Source organism: Apis florea, unplaced genomic scaffold (assembly GCF_048593485.1).
Source record: "Apis florea isolate Af1SG1 unplaced genomic scaffold, ASM4859348v1 contig_2411_pilon, whole genome shotgun sequence".
In the NCBI taxonomy this organism is placed as follows: domain Eukaryota; kingdom Metazoa; phylum Arthropoda; class Insecta; order Hymenoptera; family Apidae; genus Apis; species Apis florea.
In genome coordinates this window covers 295,685-313,091 of record NW_028256580.1, presented here as the reverse complement: position 1 = coordinate 313,091, position 17,407 = coordinate 295,685, and the positions used below count along the sequence as shown (strand labels likewise).

The 17,407-nt window shown below is 26.5% G+C and overlaps 4 protein-coding genes and 1 long non-coding RNA gene across 9 annotated transcripts; 3 read left to right on the top strand and 2 right to left on the bottom strand.

Annotated features, from left to right (window-relative positions):
- Positions 1 to 411: 411 nt before the first annotated feature.
- Positions 412 to 4,060, bottom strand: LOC100867362 (uncharacterized). Of its 3 annotated transcripts, none has more exons than XR_015291336.1 (12): positions 3,700 to 4,049; positions 3,468 to 3,588; positions 3,225 to 3,389; positions 2,892 to 3,160; positions 2,699 to 2,818; positions 2,490 to 2,633; positions 1,966 to 2,399; positions 1,632 to 1,890; positions 1,441 to 1,558; positions 1,033 to 1,345; positions 821 to 970; positions 412 to 741 (listed from the first exon to the last, which is right to left on the bottom strand). XR_015291336.1 is itself a non-coding variant. In XM_012485925.3 (12 exons), exons 1-12 carry the CDS (start codon positions 3,835 to 3,837, stop codon positions 652 to 654), a joined length of 2,313 nt encoding a protein of 770 aa, XP_012341379.1. In that variant the 5' UTR covers positions 3,838 to 4,060; the 3' UTR covers positions 412 to 651. The 3 variants fall into 3 exon arrangements, 2 of the variants coding, with proteins under 2 accessions (XP_012341379.1, XP_086761456.1); XM_012485925.3 differs by having other exon boundaries at positions 821 to 962; positions 3,700 to 4,060; XM_086905330.1 differs by having other exon boundaries at positions 821 to 962; positions 3,468 to 3,584; positions 3,700 to 3,817.
- On the top strand, positions 3,753 to 5,363 carry LOC147657978 (uncharacterized). The gene is made up of 2 exons (XR_015291341.1): positions 3,753 to 3,898; positions 5,065 to 5,363. It is a non-coding gene; the product is annotated as an uncharacterized LOC147657978 (long non-coding RNA).
- Positions 5,364 to 5,443: 80 nt separating this feature from the next.
- Exn (Ephexin) lies at positions 5,444 to 14,709 on the top strand. Of its 3 annotated transcripts, none has more exons than XR_015291335.1 (15): positions 5,444 to 5,607; positions 6,500 to 6,707; positions 7,435 to 8,296; positions 8,361 to 8,671; positions 8,896 to 9,329; positions 9,396 to 9,529; positions 11,843 to 12,370; positions 12,469 to 12,569; positions 12,677 to 12,779; positions 12,874 to 13,222; positions 13,285 to 13,398; positions 13,479 to 13,663; positions 13,745 to 13,939; positions 14,034 to 14,350; positions 14,418 to 14,709. XR_015291335.1 is itself a non-coding variant. In XM_086905326.1 (15 exons), the coding sequence occupies exons 1-15, from the start codon at positions 5,549 to 5,551 to the stop codon at positions 14,630 to 14,632; spliced, it is 4,092 nt and encodes a 1,363-aa protein (XP_086761452.1). In that variant the 5' UTR covers positions 5,465 to 5,548; the 3' UTR covers positions 14,633 to 14,709. The 3 variants fall into 3 exon arrangements, 2 of the variants coding, with proteins under 2 accessions (XP_086761452.1, XP_086761453.1); XM_086905326.1 differs by having other exon boundaries at positions 5,465 to 5,607; positions 13,479 to 13,640; XM_086905327.1 differs by lacking the exon at positions 5,444 to 5,607 and having other exon boundaries at positions 5,990 to 6,707; positions 13,479 to 13,640.
- On the top strand, positions 10,590 to 11,763 carry LOC147657977 (uncharacterized). The gene is made up of 2 exons (XM_086905338.1): positions 10,590 to 10,886; positions 11,336 to 11,763. The coding sequence occupies exons 1-2, from the start codon at positions 10,805 to 10,807 to the stop codon at positions 11,584 to 11,586; spliced, it is 333 nt and encodes a 110-aa protein (XP_086761464.1). The 5' UTR covers positions 10,590 to 10,804; the 3' UTR covers positions 11,587 to 11,763.
- Positions 14,710 to 14,810: 101 nt separating the features above from the next.
- Positions 14,811 to 16,523, bottom strand: LOC100867129 (transmembrane emp24 domain-containing protein 5). The gene is made up of 4 exons (XM_012485924.3): positions 16,115 to 16,523; positions 15,695 to 15,891; positions 15,531 to 15,597; positions 14,811 to 15,449 (listed from the first exon to the last, which is right to left on the bottom strand). Exons 1-4 carry the CDS (start codon positions 16,301 to 16,303, stop codon positions 15,219 to 15,221), a joined length of 684 nt encoding a protein of 227 aa, XP_012341378.3. The 5' UTR covers positions 16,304 to 16,523; the 3' UTR covers positions 14,811 to 15,218.
- Between the last annotated feature and the right edge of the window lie 884 nt (positions 16,524 to 17,407).

Below are 17,407 nucleotides of genomic sequence, written 5' to 3'. Positions count from 1 at the left end.
AATATATTTTTATATGTGACATACGTGTTTAATATATTTCCTCTAAATATATCAAAGTGACATATTAACGTTTTGTTGTTCATATACATAGTAATAAAATTAAAAGTAAATTCTCTATAAAATAAAATTCTATTTATAACTAAAATAATAGCACTGAAGACGTTTTAAAAAATCATATATATCAGATAATAATCATTTGTAATAAGATTTTCTCTTAATTAAAAAATTTTATTTTTATTGAAAATAACGGTTAATTATAATGGAAACTGTCAAACTGTATATTTTCATACATTTTGATTTGTCAAAGTTCCTATATATTAACCAATCAGAATTTCTTTTATAATTTTTATTTTTATTTTATGTTCCTATCACTTAACTCAAAATTTGAATTTTAAAATAAAGTAATCACTGTTATAGCTTAACTGTTTATTTGTATTAATACACAATATTATTATTTATAGAATATATATAACACTTAATGTATATATTTAATAAATTAAATTTGAGAGAAACATTAAAAAACATTGATAATTAATTTTGAAATTTAATTTTTTAAATTCATAAAAAATTTATTTATATATCATTTATTTTAAATAAAATTATTTGAAGAACAGTTATAATATTATAAACTAAAAAATTATTTTTAATTAGTTATAATGAATGAATAGGATGTAATAATGATAAATCATCTTTTGTTAAAAACCATTGTTGTAGAAGTTGTTCTATATTCTCAGCATTATCCTATAATAAAAGAAATATATAAAAAAGTAAATGATTTTAAAGAAAATAACAATTGATTTTGGTCTTATTGTAAATTTACCTCATTTACATCTGTGTCAGATATATGTAATTTTTTCTTAAGGATTCTAGCATCTAAAATCCAAATATGTGCAGATTTATGAATAACCCATAAATTTGAATGTAAAAATCCAACAACAAGATTGGTATTTCCATATGAAGAACTACAATGCTTACAATAAATGTCAAATAATAATGATATAATAGATTTATAATAATAATCAATTAACTTACTTATTCAAGAATTTTTCAGTAACTGTTTTTAAATCTACATGCCAAGATACAGTAGTTCTCATAACTAAATTTTTGTTTTTTTCTAAATTCATTGTTTTCATTTTTTCAAATGCTTTTAAGAGTCTATTTTTATTTTTATTTAAATCTACTAAACATTTTTCTTTTGTTTTTAATTTATCTTTGTTGTGCATTAATTTCTCATCACATGCCAAATCTCTATAATACCCTCTTTCCTCAGGTGACAATTTTTTCCATCGATTAGTTATTATATGGGCAAGTTGTGGAGCCGTCATTGTAGGATTTTTATTTATTACTATAATTAAAAATAAAGATTTAATATTTTTTTATTACATTTTATTATATTTTATATTATTATATTTTATAAATTAAGTTGTTAGATATATTTACCTTCTGATTTCATATATTTTGAAAATTTAAGAAAGCCTTCACATACATTTTTATGTGTATCATTATTTGATGATTCATTTGTTTTAGTACAATTATAAGATTCTATATCTGTACTTCCCTATCAAAATTAATTTAATATAATTTATATGATTTTTTTGATTAATTTTATATTAAATTTCTTATTAATTTACCTTTAAACCAGGCAAGTGTCCTTTACTCCATTCTTTTAATGTGACAGATTTTTTTGCATCTAATTTAGTCTGTTCATGCAATATCTCTGAATTTGCAATTTTCATTGTATTCTCTTTTAAATTTGTATTCACATTAGAACATTCATCTAGTATAAAATCTTCACCTAAATCTACCAATGGCAATTGACTGAGTGTTTCAAATTGTGGTGTTAATTCAAATGGTGGAGTATTTTCTGTATTTTCTTTTAGATTACCATTACTATATAAAATGAAAAATATATTGAAAATATTTCAATAAATTTTAATTTATTTTAATCTATAGTTAGATACTAACTTCGAATTGTCGCAATATGTTAATGTAAAAATTTGTGATTCATTTGAATCTGAATCACTTAAATCTAAAGAAGGCAATTGAACATTAAAATTATCTATGTCTTTCTCACATTTTTCATCATGATAATTTTCTTTATTTATAGAAGTTTGTAATGTATATTCAGAGTTTTCAACAGAATTCAAGTTATTCATTATATTTACTGTAGCATTTATATTCTTTTGATTAGAGATATCATTTTTTTCTTCTTTTGTTTCTGTTTGTAATTTTTGCTTTTTACATATAGGTTCCTCATTTTCAGTATTGTTAATATGTGATTTTTGTGAATAATCTTGATAATCATTAATTGATTTATCACAATTTTTTTCTTCTTGTACTTCTCTTTGTATTCCATAAAAATTTTCTAGATATTTTTGTATTATATTGATAATAATATTCTATATAATAAACATAATATAGAATATATAATATTAAATAATAAACATAACATTTTCTAAAATAATAGAAAATTTCATAAATACAATTACCTGTTCTTTAAAAAGTACACGATTTTTATTTGGATCTAAATTAATATCTATATTTGCTGCATTTATTAAAATGTATATAACAAATATTGGTTTTTTTCTAGATAATTCTTGTCCAAATGCCTCCAAAATTATTTTAATTACTACCTGTAAATAATTTTTAAATATATTATAACTAAATTATTTAATTAATGAAAATGAAAAAAATATACCTTTTCTAATTCTGTATATTTAATAGGTCTATTATTCACAAAAATATATTGAGAATCAGATTGAAAGATTTCAAACTCATTTTTTACTGTTTTCAAGGGAATCATTAACTTCATTTTAATCTAAAATATATATTTTAATAAATTAAAGAATTAAATAAGAAACAATGATGAAAAATAAATTTTTAATAATTACATCTGTATCTGCAATGTCTATCCAATCCATATTACATGTTATTTTTCTACCAAGAATATATGCAATTGATTCTTCAAAGCTATTTGTACTAGGCTTTACAAATATAACTTTATTATCTATTTTATAACTTATTCGTACAAAAAATTTGCATATACCATAACATTTTATTAAAAATTCTAAATTTTTAATATCTTGATTTGCTTTTTTTGTAATTATTTGTCTTCTCACTGGCATTTGTTTAAATATTTCTTTAACTTGTACAGTTGTTCCTAAAAAATTGATATTCATTTTAAAAATTTAAATTAATGAACTACTTTTAAGTTAATTTAATACCTGTAGATCTATGACATGGTTTTGAATTTAAGATACATCCATAATGATCAATAGTATAAGATATAGCTGCTTCATCTTGTTCTGTTTTTGTTATGATTGTAAGATCTGATACTGAACTCAATGCATGTAGTGCTTCACCTCTGAATCCATATGTTTCTAAAGAATCTACATAATTATAAACATTAATTTATATTTATTGTATATTATAATATTAATTTTTCTTTTATGATATAATTTATATACCTAAATCAGAAAAACTACATAGTTTTGATGTATAAGATGATAAAGCCATATAAGGAGTATCTATTTTTGAAATGCCATTACCATCATCCTTTACTTCTATTAAGGTACATCCGTTATCTATCTGTCAAAATAAAGTATAATATTAAAGTATAAAATTTAATAAAATCTTTAAATAATTATAAAATAACTTAAAAAGTAAGATAGCTGTTTAAAGACAATGACAATGAAATACCAAGTTAATTTCAACATTTTTTGCACCAGCGTCCAATGCATTTTCTATTAATTCCTTTGCAGCGGTAGATATAGAAGTTATAACTTGAGTAGTAGTTATGAGTTTGACAGTATCTTTGTCTAAAGCCGAGATGGTCATTTTTGTGTAAATAAAATATATAAAAACAACATATGTCAAGTTTCTAAATAAAGTATAAAATGTAAAATTTATATTTTTTATATTTACATCACTTAATGCAATATAATATGATTAACGCGCGAATTATTTAAGTTTTGTCTACGAAAAATAGGTTGTATCATAAAAAATATGGTTAGAATGACAAAATTGGTTGACAGTGTCTCTAAACGCGCGAATTTGAAATATATATGAATGACACAATGATTAGAAGTATGAAATGATTAATAGAAATGTAGAAATGATTAGAAGTATATTTAATGTTGATAATGGTTAGATTTCAAAATAATATAGATAATCAACCAAAATAGTAAAATATATAAAATATATAAAAAATAATTAAACATTTTATTTATATTTTTTTGAGTATATTAATAAATCTAATATATACTATTATTATTTCATTGTATCCTTTTCCAAAATCAAAAAAGAACATAATTTTATATTAAATTTCATTATAAACATCGTATAAAAATATTGTTTATAAAGATCTTTATTACAAATGAATATATTTAAATGATAATTTATTGTTTACACAAATAGAAATATCTTCTATTTTTTTTTTACGATATAAAAAATAAAAAAATAAAATGTAATTATGAAAAATGATTTAAAGCATATAAATATATTTCAAATGCTTCATTTATATATTTTATATATTTTAATTTTGGAAATTAAAAAGCAATATTTGAGTAGATTTTCTTGAAATGTTTATTATAATGAAATATTAATAATAAATAACAAAGTCAAACACGAATAGCATCGAGTGAAAAAATAAAACATAAAATCATTAATCATATTCTATAATAATTTTTGTTTTTTTTAAATGATAAATTTTTAATTAATTTTTTTTTTAAATTATGGATATACTTTTAATTTATAAATTTTCAACTTTTTTAACAAATTAAAAATATATTAAATAAATAAAATTACAATTATTTAAGTGAGAAACATTTTTAGTAATTAATGGTAATGGATCTATGCAAATTATTTCTCTAAAAAACTTTAAATCATTTTATATAAACTTTTATCTTTATTTATTAAAGATGCTTTTTCTCCAATTATTTCCGTTTTCTTCTATTTTTTAAATTATAATATTTATATTTTAAATATTTTTTTTAAATTATAATAATGAATTTATAAATTAATGATATTCTTTCTATAAGCTATTTTAAAAAAATAATGTTATAGTGGTCATCATCCAATAATGGGACATGAAGCCCATAAAAACCACCAAGAAAGAATGGGGCCAACTTGCCACATCATCTTCCAACACTCAGCTACATAAGAATGTAGGAATTCTTGATTACCTGCTTCATCGTTTTACCTTTCCCTGATTTTACTTTATACGAGAATTTCTGCACCTCAGGACCGTATTTGAAAATAAAATTAAAATTAAAATTAAATTCCGAAATATTAAAAAGTGAAATGATTTTTAACGAATCGCTTGTATTTCTTATCGTAAAATAAAATTTTCAATGCATCTCGAAGCGAAAGTAGTAAGTATATGCGGAAACAGCATATATGAAAGTACGAAAGTAGAAAGGGTGAATAATTCGAGGAATACGGGAATGGTTGACGAGTAGCGACGAAACCAGACGAAAACGACCGATCTCGTGTACGCGGGATTGTAGTTGCGCGGAGGCAGAGCAAGGAGTTTAAAAATTCACTGAGTATGCATGATTTGTCACTCGATGGACGATCAGTTCGATCGAAATGGTGTTATACGAAGAAGTACGAGATTAGTTAATATCTGTGTTTAAATATATCTGTCATTACGTTTGCAATTCATCCGATAAATTCTTGATGAAATAATATTGATAAACATATTTATAAATGTAATTGTGGCCTTGTTAACATCAAGTTGCTTGTATCGATTGTCGAATATATTTTATGATTGTTCATTAACAGATATGGAAAGAAAATCGAAACGCAATAATTACACGGAAAGTCGGAAAGTGTTTATAGTGAAATACATAAAGTGTTTCGAAAAACGAGTTAAATACGCGCCGTGAACAAGGAAACTGAAGGCGAATAAAAATATTTTGATTATTGCGATTGCGTTCATCGTTCGTTTGGTAAACCGCAATATTTCACGAGGAGGAGAACAAATTGCGGAAGCTAGTTTGTGATGTGTTTCGAAATCATACGAAGCAATTGCAAACAGATTTAGTTGTTATTAATTCTGTCAATTTTTTCTCAATTGAGCTTTAAAGATATGTTCACATTCGTTCATGATTCGTTTTTCATGACACGTATAAAAAATATTAATGTCGTATATTAAATCGTAGTGATGTTAAATATAGTTAAATTTGATAAAAAATTTCCATTGTTCATATATATCTGATATATATCTGATAACAGGAAGTGTTTCTCTCATTTTTCTAAATAATCGAAATAATGACGATTTTTCGCAGAAAATTCTGCTTTGTAAATGTAAAAAAATGTGAAAAATCATCCATGCTTAAATAACGCAATTTGTGATAATCATTTTATATAAAACTATTTTAAGATATTAAAATGACAATTTTTTCGTAATCGATGAATTAATGAAAATTAATTGACATATTAATTAATACTATAAAAGATTAAAAGAAAATATGAGTATTGTACCCATTGCCAACAGAAGTTTCCTTCATGGAAACGGAAAATCATCTTCAATTTCGGAAAAAATGATTTACGCGACTCTCGATAGTCTGGCTCTAAAAAGAGCGACATTACCACTGCAATTGTTACCCGTCGGCGATGAAAATGTTACGATTGAGGAATTGAACGAGTTGAAAGAAAAGGAAAAAATCAATGTCAAAATTACTGTCAAACGATCTAGCTTCAAGGTATGTATTAATTATTTTTTTGATAAATAATGAAGAATTTTCGCATCTCGACAATATCTTTCAGTTGAACAAAATTATAATTTCACAATTGATCAGTCGATTATATTCGATTAATTATGACGAGTGTTTAAAAAACGCGAGTTAGTTGGAATCTTTTGTGATGATGATGAGAAAGTCCAATCACGAGAAAATCCAACGATGTTAATACAAAGGAGTGGTTTCGTTACCATCTTCGAACAAAATTTATAAGAATTCCAACATCATTCGTGATCCCTGGCAGATTCAAAACTATTTCACAGAATATTTTTTTCCATTCGCATATATATATATATATATATGCATATCTATGATTCGAACACTTTTCAATTTCTTTGTTGGAAACTGAGTATGTAACACGTGTAGAGAACATGACTTGTACTGACGAGCGACGGGACAGTTGCGCTTTTGAAACAGTTATACCCTATGATTTCTATCGCATTCCTTGAAACCGTATCCGCAAGACCGTTATAAATGTCCTAACTATACCGTGCAAGAATACGTATGTAATAACTAATAAATCGTGTAAAACGTTTCGTTCAAAGGTCGACACAAGGTTTCTTTCAAGCAAGTGTCGTCAAAGTAGAACGCCAAATATTTATTGATTATTATCATCGTTCAAATCAGACTCGCAAGAAAATTTTCTCGACGAGGAAAAACATCGAAAAAAAGATATATCATCTGTTTGCAGAAAGACGATACCAGTAACAGTGAAATCGATACTACTTTGATAAGAGAAACGGCAAGAGAAATTGATACCAACCTTTTCGAGAGCAACATTTCTAAGGAAAGTTACTCATCAAACATCGAACATAATTCCAATCATTCCTTGAATTCTAGAAACGAAAAGAATGAATCTCTATCGAACGATTATGAGAAAATAGAATCGGTATTTTCTGCGGATATATGTCAGAACGAAAGTGATGAAACTTTTGAGAACAAGGAAGATATCGTATACGCAAAAAATTTATTTGTTAAGTCGAAATCTACCAACGACTTAGCGAGTAAGAATTGTTCGTCGAACGCAAGATCATCTATTGGAAAATCATTAGTGGAATCGTTTTTTGATGGAAAATTAGAAAAGAGATCGCTTAGTAATGATTTTTCAAATTATGGTAGAAAAAAGAAACATTTTGCGAAAAATGTGTTGCATCTCGTACCAGAATATATCGTAAAGAGGCCGAAAAGAAGACAAAAAGGAAAAAGTAAACTGGATAGAGGATCGTTTACTTCTTTGAGAAACTTATCTATAGACTCAAAGAATGGGATAAATTCGAACTGTAAATATAGATCGCGAAGTCTTTCTCGAGAGGAATTGAAATATTTAGAAATATCTTCACCGACAAATTTTGTCCATGTCGCATCCGCCACAAATCCAAGTTTGGTTTCGAATGAAAACACGATCAGGTATAGTTTAGAACAAGTTGTAATTACACATGAACAAAAGTGTGCCACGTTACCTCTCCTCGTTGCAACAACCTACGAGAATTCAGTATCTGAAAGTCAAATGGAACACGCGTCGATTGTTACTAAAACAAAGGGAGAATCTACTCGTATGTTTTTTCTTTTCTATTCTCTTATTTCGTTTCTTATAATGAAAAGCTTTTCAAATTTTAGAAAAATACGATGCATTTGATGTTGCAAATCTTAAACGCCAATTGTTAGCCGAGTTGCGAGCACGCGGAGTAAAAACATTGGAATCAAGCCAACAGGTGAAAACAAACGAATATCGTGAAAATGTACGCGAGGAGAAAACAATGCATGAATCGTCTACTGCCTTACCTGCTAATTCCAGTTTTCTATGGAGCGACCGAACTAAGAATCTTCTTTTCGAGAATGTGCGATCAACTCTGAATGAAAATATCGATAAAATCGAAAATGCCGGTCAGGTATACGATGATGTAGGACCATTGAATCTTATTAATCAGGTGATTGATCTAATGCGTAAATATATATATTATACGTAACATTCGAATTGATATTTATTTGATCGTTCATAAACTAAAAATATCTATTGAATATCTATCTAGATATTCATAATCTATGGAAAATTTTTTTACACAATTTATATTAGCTAAATATTTTAGCAAATACTAGTGTTAATTATTTATTGATATTATTTTCTTGGCTTATTGCTGCTGGTTTTAATTAGGAGGACGATTATGACGACGTGGGAATATCTGTATCGCAAATGGATGAAAATCGTATCAATGAACTTTCAACTACTTTCCAAGATTCCAACGATATCTATGACGATGTTATGAGTCCGAGCAATAAAGGAAACGCATTTGCGGATAATGAGAGTGAAAGTCGTGATGATGAAACGAAGCAAAAAAACGAACAATTTGTTATCAACGAATATTCTAGCGTAGACGAAGATACCGACGCGTTGGAAAACGATCAAGATGTATACGATGACGTTGGTTTACCGAGCGAGGAGCGAGTCAATAGTCTTTACACCGGCTCTACAATGGATGCTATCTTAAGAGCAACTTGGCAAAATGTGTACAATAAAGAATCAGAATGGGAAGATTTGGAAGATTCAACGATTGGTTTACCTTATCTCATGAACAAGTATTATTTCTCGTAAGTGTAATGGAATACGATTCAATTAAGGTATACATTTTTTTTTTCTTACAATTAATGAAAAAGTACAGAGACACAAGTTCCAAAGAAGAGGTCGGGCCAAAAATGGTCCCAAATGATGAGAAGACAACGATCCAAGGTATCGATGAAAAACTCAAAATCATCATCGAAGCCAGTTTCATGTGAATCTATATTCCATGGTAAGTTTTGTGTAATCTTTATAATTTTTTTCATAGTTTTAAGTAAAATATATTATAGATATTTTCGAAAGACATATCTAGGGAAATTTTATCGCAATCTATATTCCATGGTAAGTTTTGTGTAATCTTTGTAATTTTTTTCATAGTTTTAAGTAAAATATATTATAGATATTTTCGAAAGATATATCTAGAGAAATTTTATCGCATTTGTTTAATATATTGAATTTTTATTAACTTATATATGAGTGATATAATTAATGATAAAAAATAAAATAAAAATAAATTTTTACTTATCAATTTTCAAACGCTCATTATGGACGATAAAAAATATTTTTAATAAAAGTTTTGATATAACATGGTATAAGACATGTATATATAAGACATATGTTTTGTTTATATATATAAGAAAATTTTTTTTTTGCAAATTTTCAAAGTTCACATAATATAACTTTGATTAAAAATTAAATAGATATTATAATTGTTTCGGTACAATTCATATCTTAAAAATCGACAACAATCGCGATAAATAATTTTTGAAATTGTAATTCGTATATACTTATTATCGATCTTGAGTTTTTTTTTTTTTTTTGATCTATGCATGATCGGATTTAGCTTGAGATTAAAGGGAAAAAAAATGAAAAATGTGAGATTTGTACTTGTTGGAACATTATAGAACAACTTGTGCAGTTCATTGTACAATGATATCGTCGAAACAATCACATAATGAACTGTCCCAAGTAAAAGTTACCCATCACGTCACACACATTTCACGATCAAGGAAGAGGCTATAATCTATCACTCGTAGATTATATTTCTAAATTTTCTTTTGCCAGCGAAATCTTCGTTACTTAAAAATTTCGCCATATTTTCGTTGAATATTTATTTTTTCTAAAAAAATGAAAAGAGAAATTGAGAAGGAAAAAAAAAGAACATTACACCCACGGTTCCCGATCATTTTCACGGGCATGTTGTTACTACCAAGGACGATTCCTCTCTATTTCCAACGACGTAATTGTATAGAGATAAAGAATGTAGGCGATGATACGAGATGCGTGAAAATATTTTATCGTCGAGTTCAGTCTGGAAACCGGACTCGAGTACAGATTGCCGGGAGGTGAAAGCGCGTATTGCGCTCTCTCAGTGTCAGTCACGGCCGAGACACTCGTTGCGTTGCGTCGCATCGCATCGCATTATATCGTATCGTAGCGAGAAATAAAATTTACCCGATTTAATTGCCTTCGATACGAATTTCATATTCCGTTGAATGGTGTGTTTATGCGAGACTCGTTTGTAACGAGTCGACATGTCGTGGAAATGAAACAGACCTTGAAAACTTTTCGACGTCCGAATACACAAGGTAAATTACATAAGATGATTTTCTATGACACTTTACTTCATGTACATTACATTAAAAATTTTGAAAAAATTGAAATTTATCCAAGTAAATAAATATGATTAAAATAAAGATGATTGAAGACTTCGTCAGACATTTCAATTTATATATTTTTCTCGCCATTTGTTGCTACGAAGGAAAAATCGTTGTGTCATGTTCGTTTATACATATATTTCGATTGTTTCAAGATATTCGATTTAAATATTTCAACTTATATTATATTCATGCATACATATTCATCATTCGCAAGTTTTTATTCAGATATTTTAATTCTTTGGTTTTCCCGTTCATTTTCGGAACTTGGATAAATATTGAAATACAATGACATTCACGACGGACAAAACGATATATACACACGCACACACAGATATAAAGATATAATACTGTGAAACGATGAACGATGATTTTTTTAGTGGCTATAAGTCTTGGTAAGGGATCGGCATTGCTCGTTGGTTGTGCGCATAATATTGAAGAATGGAAGAAAGAAAACCAGAATCGAACGACGCCACAAAATTCGCAAAGAACACAAGGTCTTGTTCAAATGAGAATCATCGACTTAAATGAGGACATGGATACTCAGGAAGCATCGTGCTATGTTCACGAAGGTCCTTGCAAATTTAGGAAGATAATTTTTGAAGCCGATTTTCTTCGTATCGTTAGATAATATCAATGATGAACCAATATCAATAATTATTTATTTTCTTTTAACACAGAAGAAATATATATATTTATATTATATATATATATTTATAACCTAACTATATTTTTATATGTAAATCAATTCTTAAGAAAGATTAAATAAATTCTATGATTTATTTTAAAATCATATTAAAACAATAAACCATTCTTTCATTAATTAGCGAGATAGAGATTGGAATGTGATTTTATTTTCCATCGATTTAATTGTTAACTTTTTACAGACGATACTTCTGATGACAGCACGTACGAGAGTCTCCATTCATTCCAGCCAGATGAATTTTGCACAGATTCGGAAACTGAAACGATCGATGAGACGAAAGAACGATGGAACGATAATGTCGAAACGGGGCAAAATATTTCGAATAATCGATTGATGATCGCGTCATATTTGGAAGCACCTACGAGACCAAATCCTCCTCCACCGCGCGAAGTTAGCTTGACTCGAACTCTTGGCAGAAGAATAAAAATGCTTCGAAGAACGTGGAGCATTACTAAAGGAAGTTTAGGTCGCATGCGGAGAAGAACTTCGGTCGACGATGATCATTCCTGCGAGGAAAATAAAGAATTCACTAACGATCATACCAATTTAAATGGTGGAAGATATTTCAATTTTACGAGGCATTTCAAAAAAACCGTTAACGGACCTTTCTCAACTTTTTACTTGAACGATTATACCAGTGCGAATACCGACAATGATTCCGCAAAAACTTCGAACAAAGAACCAATATACAGTAATACTAAAGAAATGGGTAAGAGGATGTTTAAAATTTCTAATTCAAAGAAATATTTTTAATTTTTATTTTTTGCTTCAATTCTTTTGAAACACAGTGTTTAATTATTCTTTTAGATCATTATAGTATACTTGCCGATCAGGAACCTCTCTATCAATTTTACGCAGCAGATGCAGCTAGAATAGCGTCCGATTTCAATTCGGACGGTTACGAAGAGGTATATATATATATATATATAATATTGTTACAGAATCAGAATTATTCACATAATATTTTGATACTTTATATATTATAGTTTATTAATCATTGAACGATTAATCATAGGTCGAGGGTATAATCCCGTCCAGATCTACCACGGATTTGGCAAAACCGGGACATAGAACGTTGTGGTGTCAAACACCTCAAGTTTTAAATAGTGATCTTTTAGGTAAACGATATGTTGCATTATTATAAACAATTACACATTTTTTCATATTTTATCAAAAATCCAGCCATCGTTACAACGTTTTACTTTTTATTAGAACGACTAACTACCAAGGAAAAGAAGATTCAAGAAGCAAAGTTCGAAATTCTCACTTCGGAAGCATCTTACTTGAATTCTCTTCGCGTTTTGAAAAACGAGTTTCTTGACGATTCCTCAATCGATGAAATTTTAACTTCGATTGAAAAAGATAAAATATTCGGCGATATTCCTAGCGTGTTGCACGCATCAGAGCAATTTTTAGCTGAACTGGAAACTATATGGAGACACGATCATATGTTGCATGATCTGCCGAATGTATTGCTTAAATATGCCGATAGATGTTTAGATATTTATGTGACATATTGTTCTAATCAAGTTGGTATTGATACAACTCTCAGAGATTTAAAGTAAGTAGAAAAATGCTTTTCTTTCAAATTCGAAATTTATGATTGTGATTTCATTTTTCTAGAACGCGAAAAGGCTTAAAATTTTTAGAAACAATTTCACAAATAGAAGCTCGTTCAACTTGTCAAAACTTGTCTTTACATTCATTTTTAATGTTACCGATGCAACGAATAACGAGGTAAAATACATTCTGCTTAAACGATCAAATTTTATATATGGAATAACGAATGAATACAAAAAAATATATATTTCATTTAGACTTCCTTTATTGGCCGATGCAATTCTTTCTAAATTACCAGTCGAACATAATGACAGATCTCATTGGGAACAAGTCTTATCGAGTTTAAATTACGTTGTTGCTGAATGCAATGAAGGCGCTCGTGCCGCGGCAAAAGAGATTGAAATGGAAAATTTAGCAAAGTAATGTTTACAATTTACAATTGGTATAATCTCAAAAATGTTTTATCATAATTTTTTTTATTTACACATATTAGTATATTAAATGAACAATTTTGTTCCAATAGAAGATTGGAATATTCCGCAAAAATTAAACCGATTGTATTAAAAGGAAAACATTTGATTAAAAGTGGACCAGTTGTACAATTATCGATGAAAGCTGATACCGAATATAAACTCACATTTGGAAAGAAATTCAATAAAACACCTCTTTATTTATTATTGCTCACAGACTTTCTTCTAGTCGCAAAATATAAGTCCAAGTATGAGCATTTTATATAATCGTATTTTTTTTTTTATAATATATAATATTATTTATATAACATATGTTTTTTTTTTCTTTTTTTTGTATCATAGTACTCATGACGAAGCATATAGCATTATAGATACTTGTAAAAGAAGTTTAATCGCTTTAGAACCAATTTCTGAAGATTCGCCATTTGCTGGTCGCAATGCGATGCATTTGACTCTATTGGAAAATTATTCCGGGCATCAAATCGAATACATTTTAACGTGCGAAAGTGATACAGAAAGACAAAGATGGTTGGAAGCAGTTTTTCCTTCAAAACGAGGATTAACGGGAGAAACACTTTATGAGGTGTGGGATTGTCCTCAAGTAGTAGCTTTATATTGTTATTCTTCAAATCAACCAGACGAATTATCATTACATCCAGGTATATAATATCTTTTATGAAAAGGTGTATATATATATATATTTGTAACGCAAAAAATTGTTTTTAGGGGATGTTATAAACGTATTTAAAAAAATGTCAGATGGATGGTATCATGGTGAAAAATTATTAAATGGTGAACAGGGCTGGTTTCCTGGAAACTATACGAAAGAAGTTGCATCAGAACACGTTCGCGCAAAAAATCTTAAACAGAGACATCGATTTCTTACATTAAATGGAAATATATTGCAACAAAGAGCAAAACAACAATCAATCATTCATTAAATGAAGAATGATTCAACTATCAATAACTAATTTATATGATTTTTAATAAATCAACATATCATGATATTCTACATTAATATAATTGTTTTCATTTCATTTCTCATCAAAATAATATAATATTGTAGCATGTACAATTCCAAGTGTAAGGATTAGACAATTAGAACTGTAAACACATCAGTAACAAAACTATTTCTTTTTTATTATTTTAATATAAATACTATAAATGTTTCTTAATATATATAATCTCATTGATTCATAAATATAATTTATACTTTTTCACTAAAAACTTGAGAATATAAAACAAATAATCATATATTTTTATAATTATAATATAAAATGGAATATGTAAATATGATATAATACAGTCTTGAAAGGCAGACTTTTCAGTTTTTTCTGAGAAGAAAAAAAAATATTGCTACTTGATATTAAAAATGCAATCGATATTAACATAAACAAATCTCTTAGATAAAGAGATATTATATTTTTAAATGAGAAATTAGATAAATTTTTCATTCACTATGATAAAAAAAAGTGTATCTTCATTGAGCATATTCATTTTTATGTAATACATATACGTCAATTATATTTATATACCTGCTCTAGAATATCTAGATGGTTTCACTTCAAATAATTTTCTTACAAAGTATACCTGTACTGTTGTTGTTACCAATATGACTATTATTTGTGCAATTGACCATGTTTGAACATAAGAATTGTTATCTAATAATAAATTTAAGTCTCTGGCTTCTTTACTTCTGCTCAAATGTTGAGTTTGGAGCATTTCATTAATATTTCTCTCCACATTTGTTATTGCAGACTATAAAATTAAAATTATGATATGACATTATGATTTGATTTTGATATTGATATTTTCTAATAAAAATAACAAAATATTTACCGTGAAGTTTTCCACAGAAAGATTTAATTCTTCCAATTCTCTTGTATATTTGTCCCATTCATCGTATCTTTATTAAAAAAAATATATATATATATATATTAATTAGACTTGAAAGTTACATTAAACAATTATCATATTTTTTAAAGTATATATGTATTTATTACCTAATCACTGTAATATATAAATTAACTAATTTTGAAGCAAATCTGGAAAATTGATTATCTATACAAATACTGTAATAACCAGCATTTTTCACAGTATCTTGATAATCTGAATTAGGAAGCCATTGGTAAGGATGAACTATTATTCCATCTGGATTTCTTACTGCAAAACCAGCTTTTCCATCTCCACCACGTACTACCTACATTTATAAATATTTAAAAAAAAGTTTTTTAATATTAAACATTTGAAAATTTTTATAAATATGACTATATAATTAAATAATCAGATAAATTAATTGATTATATATATTATACAAAAAATATTAATAATTTTCAATATTTATATGTTATGTTGATCTTTTATTCAAATAAATAAAAAAAAAATTTTTCAATAAAATAAATATGTCAATAATAATTATATACCTGAAAATTTACATAGAAAGTAGCTCCAGCATTAACATATTGAAAGTAACAATCTTCTTTTCCGGCATCAATATGAACTTTGTAATCTAAGGCCACCGCAGGTAAAGTTTCATACCATGGGTGAGACACGCTGGTATTCGCAAGGCTAAGAAATATTCCGAAAACCAGACTTCGTAAAAGATTGAACATTGTTCACGTTTAATCAAGCAGATCATCACAACAATCCGCCTAGCCAACAATCGCTTTCACGACGATGACTGACAAATGTCTTTCAATGTGTTTCTCGTATCGTCACTATAATCTTCAGTGTTTCTCAACTGTTTATATTCGATCTTTCATTATACATTCAGATCATTGAAATTCGTTATAAATTTTATTATTGTTTCTTTTCAAAAATAAAAAAAAAAGGTATAAATTCTTTTCAAAAATGATATAATAATCATTGGAAAATAATATCTTTAATTTGCTAATTTTAATTAATATTAATTGCATAATATTATTATATTTAGGTTATTATAATGAAATTATACATAAAATTATTCATACAATATATTATAGCACTTATATGAATATAAAATTTATTACATATATATATTTAAAATATATAAATATGTATATAGAAAAATATGAAGCTATAATTAATAAAGATATAATATAATTCGAATATTTAAAAAAATTTTAAATTTTTAAATTCGAAATTTAAAAAATTGTATAACATTTAAAATAATAATTATATTCTATAATCAATTTATAAAAATAACATTAAAATTATTAAATATTATAAAAAAAATATCGTTCATATCGTATTCGTAATAATTTAAATTTTCATCTTCAATATCAAGTAAAAAATGTGAGAGTAAAAATTTTATCATGAGATCAAAATTTGAATATTATAAATAAATATTGATTGATTTAACATTTTATACATTAAAATATATAATACTTCATACTTACATACTTACCTTTACTTCTGACATATAAAACTATTATCATAATTTGCTAAACAATATAACTATTCGTATCTTATTTCATTTCTATGAAAATTTATAAACGTAAAAAATCACAAAAAAAAATTTATTTTAATATAAAAATATTAAGTAATTCATTAATTATTATTACACTGAATAATTATTGAAATAATTTAACAATTATATATTTAATTAGTACAATAAAAATAAAAAAATTAATTTACATTTTAATTTTTATTACGTAGACAAAATCCAGGGATTTTTTTTTAAATGGCTATCCTTATAAATACGTTCGATATATTTTTCAAATAATTACGTAAAGTAT